Raw genomic sequence first — 17,500 nt, forward strand, 5'->3', positions numbered from 1 at the left:
TGGAGGAGAGGGGGCTTAATTGTGAATTCCCACCAATGCCAGTTCATGCAGAAAGTTGGACTACCTGAAGGAGTTTCATATTTATTAAAGTAAGATTCCCAGAGAGCTTTCTAACTGGTGCAATGCACCCTGCACCCAGCACAGGAACTTATAGCAATTCTTAACTGGAGATAGAGTCATAGAGTTATACAGCACGGATAGTGGCCCTTCGGCCCATCGTGTCCGCGCCGGCCATCAAGCCCTGTTAATCTAATCCCATATTCCAGCATTTGGTCCGTAGCCTTGTATGCTATGGCATTTCAAGTGCTCATCCAAATGCTTCTTGAATGTTGTGAGGGTTCCTGCCTCCACAACCCTCTCAGGCAGTGAGTTCCAGACTCCAACCACCCTCTGGGTGAAAAAGTTCTTTCTCAAATCCCCTCTAAACCTCCCGCCTTTTACCTTGAATCTATGCCCCCTTGTTATAGAACCCTCAACGAAGGGAAAAAGCTCCTTAGTATCCATCCTATCTGTGCCCCTCATAATTTTGTACACCTCAATCATGTCCCCCCTCAGCCTCCTCTGCTCCAAGGAAAACAAACCCAATCTTCCCAGTCTCTCATCATAGCTGAAGCGCTCCAGCCCTGGTAACATCCTGGTGAATCTCCTCTGCACCCTCTCCAAAGCGATCACATCCTTCCTGTAGTGTGGCGACCAGAACTGCACACAGTACTCCAGCTGTGGCCTAACCAGGTGTTTTATACAGCTCCATCATAACCTCCTTGCTGTTATATTCTATGCTCGGCTAATAAAGGCAAGTATCCCATTATGCCTTCTTTACCACCTTATCTACCTGTTCCGCCGCCTTCAGTGATCTGTGAACTTGCACACCAAGATCCCTCTGACCCTCTGTCTTGCCTAGGGTCCTCCCATTCATTGTGTATACCCTTGCCTTGTTAGTCCCTCCAAAGTGCATCACCTCGCACTTTTCCGGGTTAAATTCCATTTGCCACTGTTCCGCCCATCTGACCAACCCATCTATATCGTCCTGCAGACTGAGGCTATCCTCCTCGCTATTTACCACCCTACCAATTTTTGTATCATCAGCGAACTTACTGATCATACCTTTTACATTCATATCCAAGTCATTAATGTAGACCACAAACAGCAAGGGACCCAGCACCGATCCCTGTGGTACCCCACTGGCCACAGGCTTCCAGTCACAAAAACAACCTTCGACCATCACCCTCTGCCTTCTGCCACTAAGCCAGTTTTATATCCAAAGTGCCAAGGCACCCTGGATTCCATGGGCTCGTACCTTCTTGACCAGTCTCCTGTGCGGGACTTTATCGAAGGCCTTACTGAAATCCATGTATACCACATCCACTGCGTTACCCTCATCCACACGCCTAGTCACCCCCTCAAAAAATTCAATCAAATTAGTCAGACATGATCTTCCCTTGACAAAGCCATGTTGACTATCCCTGATTAATCCTTGCTTCTCCAAGTGGAGACTAATTTTGTCCTTCAGAATTTTTTCCAATAATTTTCCTACCACTGATGTTAGGCTCACTGGCCTGTAGTTCCCCGGTTTTTCCCTACTCCCCTTCTTGAATAATGGTATTACATTAGCGGTTCTCCAGTCCTCTGGCACATCCCCTGTGGCCAGAGAGGTTCTGAATATATGTGTCAGAGCCCCCGCAATCTCCTCCTTTGCCTCACACAGTAGCCTGGGATACATTTCGTCCGGGCCTGGGGATTTATCCATTTTTAGGCCTGCTAAAACCGCCAATACCTCCTCCCGCTCGATGTTAATATGTTCGAGTATATCACAGTCCCCCTGCCGTATTTCTATGTCTACATCGTCCTTCTCCATAGTGAAAACAGATGCAAAAAATTCATTTAGAACCCCTCCTACATCTGCCGGCTCCACACACAGATTGCCATTTTTGTCCCTAATGGGCCCTATTTTTTCCCTAGTCATCCTCTTACCCTTAATATACTTATAAAACATCTTAGGATTTTCCTTTATTTTGCTCGCCAGTGTTATTTCATGGCCCCTCCTTGATCTCCTAATTTCCTTTTTAAGTATCCCCCTGCACTTTTTGTACTCCTCTAGGGCTTCCTCCGTCTTTAGCCTTTTGTATCTGCCAAAAGCCCTCCTTTTTTTCCTAATCCATTCTCGTATATCCCCTGACATCCAAGGTTCCCTGGAGTTCTTGGAACCACCCTTGACCTTTACGGGAACATGTTGCCATTGTATGGTCTCAATCTCCCTTCTGAAAGACTCCCATTGCTCCGATGCGGATTTTCCTACAAGCAGCTGATCCCAGTCCATTTTGGCCAGATCCTGCCTTATCCTATTAAAATCAGCCTTCCCCCAATTTAGAACCTTTATTTCCGGCCCCTCCCTGTCCTTTTCCATGACCACCTTAAATCTCACCGAATTATGGTCACTGTCACCAAAGTGCTCACCTACTAGCACTTCTTCCACTTGGCCGGCCACATTCCCTAGAATTAGGTCCAGTACCGCCCCCTCTCTTGTAGGACTTTCTACATGCTGGCTCAAAAAGCTCTCCTGGATGCACGTTAAGAATTTTGTACCCTCTAAGCCTTTTACACTCTGAGTATCCCAGTTAATATTGGGGAAGTTGAAATCCCCCACTATTATTACCCTATTATTTGCACAATTTTCTGAGATTTGCCTACATATCTGTTCCTCTATCTCCCCCTGACTGTTTGGGGGCCTATAGTACACTCCCATCAAAGTGCTTGCCCCCTTTTTGTTTTTAAGCTCCACCCATATGGCCTCATTTGAGGAACCTGCTAATATATCATCCCTCCTTATGGCAGTAATTGATTCTTTAATTAATATTGCGACCCCCCCTCCTCTTATACCTCCTCCTCTGTCTCGCCTGAAGATTCTGTACCCCGGAATATTGAGCTGCCAGTCTTGCCCCTCCCTCAACCATGTCTCTGTGACAGCAACAATATCATACTCCCATGTGTTTATCAACACCTTCAGTTCATCCACCTTATTCGCAAGACTCCTTGCATTAAAATAGATGCCATCCAGCCTTGCCCTCACATATTTGCCCTGTCTTCCAAGCTGATTTGTTTTTTTCTCAATATTTGGCTGCACATCACCCCCTATTGTAGCTCCACTCTGTATCCCATCCCCCTGCCAAGTTAGTTTAAACCCCCCCCAACAGTGCTAGCAAACCTCCCCGCAAGGATATTTGTCCCGCTCTGGTTCAGGTGCAACCCGTCCGACTTGTACAAGTCCCACCTTCCCCAGAAGCAGGCCCAGTGATCCAGGAAACTGAAACCCTCCCTCCTGCACCAACTCTTTAGCCATGCATTCATCTGTTCTATCCTCCTATTTCTATACTCACTAGCCCGTGGCACTGGGAGTAATCCAGAGATTACAACCTTTGAGGTCCTGCTCTTTAATCTGCTACCTAGCTCCCTAAATTCTTGATGCAGGACCTCATCTCCCTTCCTACCTATGTCGTTGGTCCCAATGTGGACCACGGCCTCTGCCTGCTCACCCTCCCCCTTGAGAATGCCCTGTAGCCGCTCAGTGACATCCATGACCCTGGCACCAGGGAGGCAACAAACCATCCTGGAGTCACGTTTACGGCCACAGAAACGCCTGTCTGTTCCCCTTACGATAGAATCCCCTACCACTATAGCTCTTCCACTCTTTTTCCTCCCAGCCTGTGCAGCAGAGCTACCCCTGGTGCCAGGAAGTTGGCTGCTGCTGCCTTCCCCTGATAAGTCATCCCCCTCAACAATATCCAAAGCGGTATATTTGTTTGAGAGGGGGACGGCCACAGGGGACCCCTGCACTGCCTGCCTGCTCCTCTTACTCTGCCTGGAGGTCACCCACTTACTTCCTGCCTGTACAACCTTTACCTGCGGTGTGACCATCTCACTAAACGTGCTGTCCACGACATTCTCAGCATCGCGAATGCTCCATAATGAATCCATCCGCAGCTCCAGTGCCGCAATGCGGTTTGTCAGTAGCTGCAGCTGGATACATTTCCCGCACACATGGTCGTCAGGGACACCGGAAGGGTCCCTGATTTCCCACATAGAGCAGGAAGAGCATAACACGGGGCTGGGCTGTCCTGACATGACTTACCCTTTAACTAATTAATTCAAATTAAATGAATCCCACCAATTTCACTTCAATTAAAAGGTATACTCAAGGGCCCTTGCTGAACAGCAGTCCCCCACTACACAACAGAGACCAGAGAATCCACAAACTCGAACCTTAGACAAATTCAGCAGGAAAATACTCACCAACCAATCACTTACCTCTTCCTTGGTGACGTCCCACTTGGATTACTTTTTGCTTCTTATTTATCTTCGGTCCAGGAGTTAAGTCCCTGAAAATAAAATATAAAATCGAACCTACCCTTTAAATTCCCTCTACCCCCCCCCCCCCCCCCCCAAAAGGTTAGAGGAGGTGGGAGGGTGGGAGTCACTCCTCGTGTAGTGTCTCGGGTTGAGCAACCGCTCCACCTATATACGGGGACCAATGAATTGGCCCCGCCCCCTGCCTTTGAAAAAGCCGCGAAGCTCCTTCCCCGCTGGGGAAAAAGACTCACGTAGGTGAGTTTAATCACTCACCTCAGGCCTCCGCTGCTCCCTTAATCGACTCGCCGCCGCTCCCACCTCTCCAACCAGGTCCGCTCCTCCTTCCCCGCTGCCGACCGCTCTGTGGGAGAGAGAAAGAAAGGCTCCTCCTCCCCCGCTGTCGACGATGATGACATGGTTGAAAGTAGACGGTTAAATTTAGAAGGAATTTGTATATTCAAATCTTTACATACATCTTTTATATACATTGGCAGCATCCTCTTTCCAGTACTCATTTAATACCTCTGCCTCCACAAGAAGATCTCATTTTTGGCCCCTAACTGGCCCCACCCTTTGACTACCCTTTTCATAGAATCGTAGAAATTTAAGGCACAGAAGGAGGCCATTCGGCCCATCGTGTCTGTGCCGGCCGAAAATGAGCCCCCCAGCCTCATCCCACTTTCCCGCACTTGGTCCGTAGCCCTGTGGGTTACAGCACTTCAGGTGCACATCCAGGTACTTTTTAAATGAGTTGAGGGTTTCTGCCTCTCCCACCCTTTCAGGCAGTGAGTTCCAGACCCCCACCACCCTCTGGGTGAAAAAGTTTCTCCTCAGCTCCCCTCTAATCCTTCTACCAATTACTTTAAATCTATGCCCCCTGGTTATTGACCCCTCTGCTAAGGAAATAGGTCCTTCCTATCCACTCTATCTCGGCCCCTCATAATTTTATACACCTCAATTAAATCTCCCATCAGCCTCCTCTGGTCCAAAGAAAACAACCCCAGCCTGTCCAATCTTTCCTCATAGCTAAAATTCTTCAGTCCTGGCAACATCCTCGTAAATCTCCTCTGCACCCTCTCTAGTGCAATCACATCTTTCCTGTAATGTGGTGACCAGAACTGTACACAGTACTCAAGCTGTGGCCTAACTCGTGTTTTATACAGTTCCAGCATAACCTCCCTGCTCTTGTATTGTATGCCTCGGCTAATAAAGGAAAGTATCCCGTATGCCTTCTTAACCACCTTTTCTACCTGTCCTGCTACCTTCAGGGATCTGTGGACATGCTCCTCTCAGTATCCTCCAATTTATTGTGTATTCCCTTGCCTTGTTTGCTCTCCCCACATGCATTCCCTCACACTTCTCCAGATTGAATTCCATTTGCCACTTTTCTGCCCATCTGACCAGTCCATTGATATCTTCCTGCAGTCTACAGCTTTCCTCCTCACTAACAACCACACAGCCAATTTTTGTATCATCTGCAAACTTGTTCATGCCCCCTACATTTAAGTCCAAATCATTAATATATACCACAAAAAGCAAGGGACCTCGTACTGAGCCCTGCGGAACCCCACTGGAAACAGCCTTCCAGTCACAAAAATACCCGTCGACCTTTACAATTTGCTTCCTGCCACTTAGCCAATTTTGGATCCAACTTGCCACTTTCCCTGGCATCCCATGGGCTTGTACTTTTCTGAACAGCCTGCCTTGTGGGACCTTGAACAAAGCCTTGCTAAATCCCTGTAGAATTTTACTGTTTATATGTTTATAAAATACTTTAGTGTTCCCTTTTATGTTACCCGCTAATCTATTCTCAAACTCTGCCTTTGCCTCTCTTATTTCCTTTTTCAGTTCACATTTGATTGTTCCTTGTCCCTTTCCATAACTACTCAAATCCTAATGATATTGTGATCACTGTTTCCCCAATGCTCCCCCACTGAAACGTGCTCCATTTGCTCCGCTTCATTCCCCAGAACTAGATCCAGCACTGCTTCCTCCCTTGTTGGGCTGGAAATATACTGATCAAGAAAGTTCTCCTGTACACCGGAAAATTCCTCCCCCTCCTTGTGCTTAACACTGTGACCACCCCCCCCCCCCCCCGACTATATTAGGATATTGAAATCCCCCTTTTATCATTATTGTTTTTACATCTTTCTGAAATTTGCTTGCAGATTTGCTGTTCCTTCTCCTTCCCACTATTTAGTGGCCTCTATTGTACACCCAGCAGCGTAAGAGCACCTGTTCTGTTTCTTAACTACAACCAAATAGATTCTGTCTTAGAACCTCAAGCACATCATCCCTTTCCAGGACTGTAACAGTATCTTTGATTCATCCTTTTTTTTCCTTCCCTATTCCTCCTGAATACTTTGTAGCCAGGAATATTAAGTTCCTAATTCTACTCTTGTTTGAGCCAGGTTTCTGATATTGCCACTGTATCATAACTTCATGTGGCGACTTGTGCCTGCAACTCACCAACCTTATTTATCACACTCCATGCATTTACGCACATGTACTCCAAACCCTCCTTACTCTGTCTTTGCATTTCCCGTTTGTCTGATCCCTCCTATTTCTAGACTGCTGTGGTTCTGACATTTTGTTAACCATGGCAACTCTATCTTTTAAATCCCAATTTCCACCTTTCTCCTTCCCAGGTAACTATCCATCTGCCTTTTAAGCACCTCACTTGATTCTGTATCCACGCACTGGGCGCAGTGCTTCACATTCTCACAGCCCTTGTGTGAAGATGATTTTTTTCTGCATTTGCTTCTAACCGACTCAGCTGGAATTCTGAGATTCTGTCCCCTTCTTGTGGACTCCCCGACTGGAGGAAAGGTCGTTCCCCATCTACCCCGTCAATCCCTTTCATTATTTTAAACACCTCATTCAGATCACACCTTAGCCCCCTCATCCCCAGGAATATACACCAGGTTTACGCAGTCCCCTCATCCCATACATCCTGCTGGTGAATCCTGACTGGACTTTCTCCAAGGCCCACGGTGGGACACCAGAACTGAACGCAGAATTCCCAGTGAGGTCTGCCGAGCATCTGTCTAACTGCAGTCTCACTTCCTTCCTTTTATATTCGATGCTAGTCGACGACATTGGGCGCAGGGAGTCGAGAATCAGTTTAGTCTTCAGGTGAAACGATGTTAACTGCCAGGAGATAATGGAACGAGGGTGTGTGGATTTAATTCAGTCCCCATTTTAAAATCATGTATTCTGACCTTATTTTTCTATTTCCATTATAAGTGGTGGTGCTCTAATGCTTCACTGCAAGGGAATTAATTATAGCGTGACAAGTTTACATAGGAAGCTCCCATTATAAATACATATCCTCAGAATTTATAATGGGAAAAGTTGACAGGACATCTATGCAGACCTAGGATTTTAATATAATATTTTATTGTACAGTTCAATAGCAAAATTTTTATGGCCACTTGGAAGCAGAGAGGTAGAGTAATGAGAGTTCCCTTGCAGTACAGGCCGAGGAGGTGGGAGATGCAATAAGGAGCACTGCAGGGGAGCCATTGGTGGCAGGTGTAATTACAGTATGACCAGTTTACATGGGCTGTTTTATAAATCATAGAAGTTTACAACATGGAAACAGGCCCTTCGGCCCAACATGTCCATGTCGCCCAGTTTATACCACTAAGCTAGTCCCAATTGCCTGCACTTGGCCCATATCCCTCTATACCCATCTTACCCATGTAAATGTGGATATAGGAAGTTGTAATGGAAAGATGTGACAGGAAGTGTACAGAAATGGAAGATTTTTAATACAGTAAGTAGGAATATATCTCCTGTGATGAAACCCAGTATCCCATTAGCTTTTTTTTGGTTGCTTTTTACGCCTGCAAGCTAATTTTCAATGACGTAGCTGGACTCCGAAATTGCTATCCATCGACCCTCCTCCCCATGTAGGTTATGACCCCTCCCCCTCCTGGCTTTGCTTCTCTTCACTCACTGAAACTATGGATATCTTTTTGGAATTTTCTGCTCTCTTTACAATTAGTTTGACCTCACGACGTAAAACGGTGAGAAGATTCCTCTCTGTCCTTCAGCCTCTGCAGCGCACTCTGAAATGACGAGTCTCAGACTGAGTGACAACAATTACATGATTGTTCATCCATCTCCCCATTCCTCCTCCCCCCACCTCCCCCCCCCACACACAGTAATGGGACACCCAGGGAAAGGAACGTCAATGGCCCCCACCAGTGCCCTTAAAAGACTATAAAAAACCATCGTCACCAACAGCCAACGTGTTAGACCTGTGCCATTCTATCTTCCAATAGACCACTGAACATGCCAGGGGAGAGGGGAGGGGGAAGAGAAAGGGGAAGAGAGGGGGGAGGAGAAAGAGGGAGAAGAGGGGAGGAGGGAAAGGGTTGGGGGAGGGGGAGCCTCCTCACTGAAAGAGCAGGAGAACAACAATCTATTTATTTAGCGCCCAAAGCATTTTACAGGAGTGTTATCATAGAATCATAGAAAGGTTACAGCACCGAATGAGGCCATTCAGCCCATTGAGTCTGTGCCGGCTCTATGCAAGAGCAATCCAGCTAGTCCCACTCCCCCGCCCTATCCCTGTAGCCCTGCAAATTTTTTCCTTTCAAGTACTTATCCAGTTCCCTTTTGAAAGCCATGATTGAATCTGCCTCCACCACCCCCTCGGGCAGTGCATTCCAGATCTTAACCACTTGTTGTGTGAAAAAGTTTTTCCTCATGTCACCTTTGGTTCTTTTGCCAATCACCTTAAATCTATATCCTCTGGTTCTTGACCCTTAAGAACATAAGAAATAGGAGCAGGAGTAGGCCAGTCGGCCCCTCGAGCATGCTCCGCCAGTCAATAAGATCATGGCTGATCTGATCCTAATCTCAAATCTAAATTCATGTCCAATTTCCTGCCCGCTCCCCGTAACCCCTAATTCCCTTTACTTCTAGGAAACTCTATTTCTGTTTTAAATTTATTTCATGATGTAGCTTCCACAGCTTCCTGGGGCAGCAAATTCCACAGACCTACTACCCTCTGAGTGAAGAAGTTTCTCCTCATCTCAGTTTTGAAAGAGCAGCCCCTTATTCTAAGATTATGCCCCCTCGTTCTCGTTTCACCCATCCTTGGGAACATCCTTACCGCATCCACCCGATCAAGCCCCTTCACAATCTTATATGTTTCAATAAGATCGCCTCTCATTCTTCTGAACTCCAATGAGTAGAGTCCCAATCTACTCAACCTCTCCTCATATGTCCACCCCCTCATCCCCGGGATTAACCGAGTGAACCTTTGTACTGCCTCGAGAGCAAGTATGTCTTTTCTCAAGTATGGAGACCAAAACTGTATGCAGTATTCCAGGTGCGGTCTCACCAATACCTTATATAACTGCAGCAATACCTCCCTGTTTTTATATTCTATCCCCCGAGCAATAAAAGCCAACATTCCGTTGGCCTTCTTGATCACCTGCTGCACCTGCATACTAACTTTTTGATCTTCTTGCACTAGGACCCCCAGATCCCTTTGTACTGCAGTACTTTCCAGTTTCTCGCCTTTAAGATAATAACTTGCTCTCTGATTTTTCCTGCCAAAGTGCATAACCTCACATTTTCCAATATCCCTTCTGCCAATGGGAACAGTTTCTCTCTATCTACTCTGTTTAGACCCTTCATGATTTTGAATACCTCGATCAAATCTCCTCACAACCTTCTCTGTTCCAAGGAGAACAATCTCAGCTTCTCCAGTCTATCCACATAACTAAAGTCCCTCATCCCTGGAATCATTCTAGTAAATCTCCTCTGCACCCTCTCTAAGGCCTTCACATCTTTCCTAAAGTGCGGTGCCCAGAACTGGACACAATACTCCAGTTGTAGTCGAAGCAGTGTTTTATAAAGGTTCATCATGACTTCCTTGCTTTTGTACTCTATGCCTCTATTTATAAAGCCCAGGATCCCGTATGCTTTTTTAACCGCTTTCTCAACCTGCCCTGCCACCTTCAATGATTTGTGTACATATACCCCCAGATCTCTCTGTTCCTGTACCCCTTTTAGAATTGCACCCTTTAGTTTATTTTGCCTCTCCTCGTTCTTCCTACTGAAATGTATCACTTTGCATTTTTCTGCGTTAAATTTCATCTGCCATGTGTCCGCCCATTCCACCAGCCTGTCTATATCCTCTTGAAGTCTATCACTATCCTCCTCACTGTTCACTACACTTCCAAGTTTTGTGTCATCTGCAAATTTTGAAGTTGTGCCCTGTACACCCAAGTCCAAGTCATTAATATATATCAAGAAAAGCAGTGGTTATGAGAGAAATTTTGACACCGAGCCACATAAGGAGACATTAGGACAGGTGACCAAAAGCTTGGTCAAAGAGGTAGGTTTTAAGAAGCATCTTAAAGGGGGAGAGAGAGGCGGAGAGGTTTAGGGAGGGAATTCCAGAGCTTAGGGCCCAGGCAGCTGAAGGCACGGCCGCCAATGGTGGAGCGATGAAAATCGGGGATGCGCAAGAGGCCAGAATTGGAGGAACGCAGAGATCTCGGAGGGTTGTAGAGCTGGAGGAGGTTACAGAGATAGGGAGGGGGGAGGCCATGGAGGGAGTTGAAAACAAGAATGAAAAATTTAAATTGGAGGTGTTTGTGGATTGGGAGCCACCAATCTAAAGTTTCTTTATTTGATTCACAGGTGACCATGATTGCTCCTGCTTCTACTCTCCGAATAGCCACTTTCTGCAAGAGTCCTCGCAACTTCCTGTCCAAGTTCAACCTCCGATATCTGAGCACCTCGGCAACTGTGAGATCGGCAGTGGAGCGCAGAGTCCCATACGGCAGAACTCTCAAAGAGGAGACGCCCCAGTCCAAGGGCCCAACCAAACCTGTACCAAAATGTGCCGATGTGGTGGTGATGGGTGGAGGGAGCATCGGCTGCCACACCTTGTACCATCTGGCGAAAAAGGGGATCACCAATGTGGTCCTGTTGGAACGGGACCAGCTGACGGCCGGGACCACTTGGCACACAGCCGGTGAGGAGGGGGGAGACTGTCGGTGGGGAAGAGGGAAGGGAGACCTCCAGAGGGAGGGGGACGGGCTGGAGACCCTCGGAGTGGGAGGAGGAGGGGGAAGGGGAGACCCGGAGGGGGAGAGGGCGGAGACCCTGTGGAGGAGAAGGAGGGGGTGGGAAGCCTCGGGGGAGGGTGTGACCCTCGGTGAAGGGGAGGAGTGGGGAAAGGGGAGAGGGTCTGAGGCTGTGTCGGCCTGTAACACTGTGGAGAAGCAGAAGTCAGGGGGCAAGAACACCATGGAGGCGAGATTGTTTTGTACCATCCCTTCCAGTAACACATGGAACATGGGAACAGGAGGAGGCCATTCAGCCCCTCGAGCCTTCCGCCATTCGATTAGATCAGGGCTGATCTGTATCTTAACTCCATTTACCCGCCTTGGTTCCGTAACCCTTAATCCCCTCACCCACAAAAATCTATCAATCTCGGTCTTGAAATTTCCAATTGACCCCCAGACTCAACAGCTTTTTGGGGGAGAGAGTTCCAGATTCCCACTCCCCTTGGTGTGATGAAGTGCTTCCTGACATCACCCCTGAACGGCCTGGCTCTAATTTTAAGGTTCTGCCCCCTTGTTCTGGACTCCCCCCACCAGAGGAAATAGTTTCTCTCTATCGACCCCATCAAATCCTTTAATCATCTTAAACACCTCAATTAGATCACCCCTTAATCTTCTAGACTCGAGGGAATACAAGCCCAGTCTGTGCAACCTGTCCTCGTAATTTAACCCTTTCAGCCCCGGTATCATTCTGGTGAATCTGCGCTGCCCCCCCTCCAAGGCCAATATATCCTTCCTGAGGTGCGGTGCCCAGAACTGAACACATGGACGCTGCCCCTCCCTGGCCCTGGAGTGTATCCTCCCTTCAGTTCGTTCCCTTTTGCTTTCCACAGGACTCTTGTGGCAGCTGCGGCCAAATGACATTGAGATCGAGCTCCTGAGGTACACGAGAGAGATTGTGAGTAAAGATCTGGAGGAGGAAACTGGGCTGCACACGGGTTGGATTGAGAATGGAGGCCTCTTCATAGCCTCCAACAAGCAGCGGCTGGACGAGTATAAACGCCTCATGTCGGTAAGTACCAGTGTTGTGCACAGTTTCACACCTCGGACACGAGGGGGACGATTTTCAGATAGCTGAGCGGGTGCGTTGGGGGCAGGGTGGGCTCCTAAAATGGCAGAATCCCGGAGCAGGTTCGGAGCCCGGCTCCAACCCACTGACCTCCGGGTTACCCAGTGACACGTTCGGGCGCGCGCAGCTCCCACATGCGGGACGCCCACTGGCAATTAAAGCCGGGCGGGATGATCATTCACACAGTTATTTAGATACTTGAGGTACTTGACAGACCTCATTGAGTGGAGATTTTGGCAGAGGTGCAATTTTGAAGGATCCTCAGCGTGTTTCCCGTGCTGTGGGAAACACTCCCTGTTGGAGCAGACGTGTTTCAGCCAGCAGCCAGTGGGAGATGCACAGGATTATTTGACAGTCGGGGGGGGAAACCTCATTTATTGCAGCAGGGCACTCTGTCACTTCAGACACACTTTTGGCTGCAACACCTTTGTCTTTCCTCTCAAAATTGTTAATTTATACCCTAAACTCTGCTGTGCAAACACATTTACCTACTTTGCGGACCCCCTCAAACTCACACCGTCAGGATGGGGGGGCGCCATGGCTGCATTCATCACTTCATCCGAGGACGAGCAACATCACCAGCCTCGCCAGGCATGCCGTCCACCTCCGCCACGTGGAGCTCCACAACACAGTGCTGCACCACAGGCACCCGCACAAAATAGTCCTGCAACTACACATACACCCACTGTAGAGTGACCCCATGGGTGGCATCAAGTGTGGGTGTTCATGGTGAACCTCATGAAAGGGACTTATTACACAAGCCAGTCAAGAATGGCCAAGACATGGCAGTAGTGGTGACAATAATAATATTTAATGTGTCATTAACAAAAATCAAATATAAATGAAAAACATGACAAAACGTCAAACACCCTTGTGCATCCCCTTTGTGCTCACAAAATCTTTGCCTTTCGCTTCCGACTACTCCTACATGGTGCCCCCCCTGTGGCTGCAGCAGAGGTGGTGGTAGGTTGCTCTTGTCCATGCCCTGACTCATTAGATGCTTTGGGCCAACGCCCTCTGGGTTTCGGTGCCCGTGAGGGCCCCTCCAAAGACTGCTCCACCTCCACCTTTGCAGATGGAGAGGAGGCCGCATTGTGGGTACTGGTTGAAAGGGGGGCAACGGGTGAGACGTGGGGGCGCTTTGAGTGGCATCCCCACTTCCATGTCCCCTTTCGCCATCATCCCTCTCCTGGGCCAGGCCCACATCACTCCTACCACCCTGCTGGACGACAGTTTGGAGGACATGTGTGAAGCCTTGTAAGGCCAGTGCTAGTGTATCTGCCTGTCTGTTTAAGGTGGCAGAAAGTTGCTCACCCTGAGTCCAAAGGGCCGTTGTTAGGGCCTCAATGGACTCATTGGTGAGCCGTGCTTGAAGCTCCATGAAGGCAAGCCATCCCTCCATCGCAGTCATTCCCGCACTTACCCGCGACACTGTCTCAGAGATTCCCTCACGTCCCTGCGACAATATCTGAGATTCCCTCCTGTCCCTGTGCCACCATTCCCCCCATGCAGGAGTTGGACTCCTCCATCCTCTGCGCGATTGTGGAGAGTGCGTGTGGCACCTGTTCCAGCATCTCGCAAATGTGCTGCTGCCCCTCGATCATTCTCCTTTTAAAGGATGGCCCCCAGGGTTCAGCATCTGTGTCCAGCTGAGCAGAGCCTGGAGAAGAGTGCTCACAGCGACGCGGGCTCTCCACAGCTGCCCCTGCCTCCAGTATCTGCTCGTGCTCATGTTTGTGGTGACTCACCATGTGCGACCCAACTAAGTGAGGACGGGGACCCACCGAGGTGTGTGTATCTGCGCTGGTGGATAACTCACTCAGCTGTGACGGTGCCCCCTCAGAGGCCGGCAGGTCGTCTGAGGAATCGCCCTCTGCCGTCACGGTGGTCACTGAAGGCCCTGTAAGAGAACAGAAGGCAATATTAAGCATCATAGAACCATAGAAAAGATACAGCTCAGAAGGGGGCCATTCGGCCCATCGTGTCCGCGCCGGCTCGAAGAACAACCAGGTGCCCATTCTAATCCCACCTTCCAGCACCCGGTCCGTAGCCCGACAGCTTACAGCACTTTAGGTGCAGGTCCAGGTACTTTTTAAAAGAGTTGAGGGTCCCTGCCCCTACCACCAATTCGGGCAGTGAATTCCATACACCCACCACCCTCTGGGTAAAAAAGTTTTTCCTCATGTCCCCTCTAATCCTTCCGCCAATCAGCTTAAATCTATGGCCTCTACTTCTTGAACTCTCCGCTAGGGGAAACAGGAACTTCCTGTCTACTCTATCTGGGCCCCTCATAATTTTATACACCTCAATCAAGTCTCTCCTCAGCCTCCTCTGCTCCAAGGTAAACAACACCAGCCTATCCAATCTCTCCTCGTAGCTGCAATTTTCAAGCCCTGGCAACATTCTTGTAAATCTTCTCTGCACTCTCTCCAGAGCAATTACGTCCTTCCTGTAATGTGGTGACCAGAACTGCACATAATACTCCAGCTGTGGCCTTACCAGCGTTTTATACAGTTCCATCATTACATCCCTGCTTTTGTATTCTATACCTCAGCTAATAACGGAGAGCATTCCGTATGCCTTCTTCACAACCTTATCTACCTGTACTGCCACCTTCAGGGACCTGTGCACATGCACTCCAAGGTCTCTCACTTCCTCTACCCCTCTCAATATATTCCCGTTTACTGCGTATTCCCTTTTACTGTTTGCCCTCCCTAAGTGCATTACCTCACACTTCTCCGGGTTGAACTCCATTTGCCACTTTTCCGCCCACTCCACCAACCCATTGATATCTTCTTGGAGTCTACAGCTATCCTCTTCACTATCAACTACACGGACAATTTTTGTGTCGTCTGCAAATTTGCCAATCATGCCCCCTACATTCAAGTCCAAATCATTAATATATACCACAAACAGCAAGGGACTCAACACTGAGCCCTGTGGCACACCACTGGAAACTGATTTCCATTCACAAAGACATCCATCGACTTTTACCCTTTGTTTTCTGTTACTGAGCCAATTTTGGATCCAATTTGCCACATTTCCCTGTGTCCCATGGGCTTTTACCTTTCTGACCAGTCTGCCATGTGGGACCTTGTCAAATGCCTTACTAAAATCCATGTAGACAACATCCACTGCACTAACCTCATCAATCCTCCTTGTCACTTCCTCAAAGAATTCAATCAGATTTGTAAGGCATGACCTTCCCTGAACAAACCCATGCTGACTATCCCTGATTAAACCATGCCTTTCCAAGTGACAGTTCATCCTATCTCTCAGTATTGATTCTAATAGTTTGCCCACCACCGAGGTAAGACTGACCGGCCTATAATTGTTCAGCCTTTCCCTCGTACCCTTTTTAAACAATGGTACTACGTTTGCAGTCTTCCAGTCCTCCGGTACCTCCCCTGTATCCAGTGAGGATTGGAAAATGATCCTCAGAGCATCCGCTATTTCCTCCCCGACTTCCTTCAATAGCCCAGGAAACAATCCATCCGGCCCTGATGACTTATCAGCCTTCAAGGATTCCAGTCCCTCTAGTACTTCCTCTCTCGTTATGTTTACCTTATCCAATATTTCACACCTCTCCTCTTTAACTACTACGTCCGGATCATCCCTTTCCTTTGTGAATACGAGGACGAAATATTCATTTAAAGCCCTACCCACATCCTCTGCTTCTACACACAAGTTACCCTTATCATCCCTGATAGGTCCCACCTTTTCCTTAGCTATCCTCTTGTTCTTAATGTACTGATAAAACATCTTTGGGTTTTCTTTAATCTTACTAGCTAATATCTTTTCATGTCCTCTCTTTGCTCTCCTTGTTTCCTTTTTTACATCATCCCTGTACTTTCTATACTCCTCTAGGCTTTCTGCAGTATTTAGTTTTCTGTGACAGTCATAAGCTTTCTTTTTCTGCTTTATCTTGCCCCGTATACTTCTAGACAACCAGGAGCTCTAAATTTAGCAGTGCCACCCTTTTTCTTTGAGGGGATGTATCTGCATTGTACCCGTAGAATTTCACTTTTTAGTGCCTCCCACTGGCTTGCCACTGATTTCTCCTCAAGTATTTGTGTCCAGTCCACTTCTGCCAAATCACCTCTTAGTTCTGTAAAATTTGCCTTCCCCCAATTTAAAATGTTTACTCCTGATTTAACTCTGTCCTTTTCCATAATAATGCTAAAACTAACTGAATTGTGGTCATTATCCCCAATATGGTCACCCACTGTCACTTCACCCACTTGCCCATCTTCATTTCCCAGGACTAAATCTAGAATTGCATCCCCTCTTGTTGGGTTTGTCACGTACTGGTTAAAAAAGTTCTCCTGGACACCGATCAAGAATTTTGCGCCCTCTGTGCCCCTCACACTGTTTGAACCCCAGTTGATGTTCAGGTAGTTGAAGTCCCCTACTATTATTGCCCTCTTATTTTTGCACTCAGAAATTTGCCTACATATTTGTTCTTCTATCTCCTTTTCGCTATTCGGGGGTCTATAGTACACTCCTAGTAGTGTGACTGCCTTTTTTTATTTCTTAGCTTTTTTTTATTCAATCACGGGATGTGGGCGTCGCTGGCGAGGCTGGCATTTATTGCCCATCCCTCATTGCCCTTGAGAAGGTGGTGGTGAGCCGCCTTCTTGAACCGCTGCAGTCAGTGTGGTGAAGGTTCTCCCACAGTGCTGTTAGGAAGGGAGTTCCAGGATTTTGACCCAGCGACGATGAAGGAACGGCGATATATTTCCAAGTCAGGATGGTGTGTGACTTGGAGGGGAACGTGCAGATGGTGTTGTTCCCATGTGCCTGCTGCTCTTGTCCTTCTAGGTGGTAGAGGTCGCGGGTTTGGGAGGTGCTGTCGAAGAAGCCTTGGCGAGTTGCTGCAGTGCATCCTGTGGATGGTACACACTGCAGCCACTGTGCGCCGGTGGTGAAGGGAGTGAATGTTTAGGGTGGTGGATGGGGTGCCAGTCAAGCGGGCTGCTTTGTCCTGGATGGT

General features: G+C 48.1%; 1 protein-coding gene across 1 annotated transcript in view; it reads left to right on the forward strand.

Moving 5' to 3' along the window:
- Window positions 1–11,000: 11,000 nt before the first annotated feature.
- The window catches only part of LOC137300363 (sarcosine dehydrogenase, mitochondrial-like), an 86,355-nt gene continuing 79,855 nt past the window's right edge, over window positions 11,001–17,500 (forward strand). The window contains exons 1-2 of the mRNA XM_067969447.1: window positions 11,001–11,347; window positions 12,272–12,450. Coding sequence (XP_067825548.1) covers window positions 11,017–11,347; window positions 12,272–12,450 — 510 coding nt within the window. The 5' untranslated portion in view covers window positions 11,001–11,016. The remainder of the gene's footprint in view (window positions 11,348–12,271; window positions 12,451–17,500) is intronic.

Source organism: Heptranchias perlo, chromosome 31, assembly GCF_035084215.1.
Source record: "Heptranchias perlo isolate sHepPer1 chromosome 31, sHepPer1.hap1, whole genome shotgun sequence".
In the NCBI taxonomy this organism is placed as follows: Eukaryota; Metazoa; Chordata; class Chondrichthyes; order Hexanchiformes; family Hexanchidae; genus Heptranchias; species Heptranchias perlo.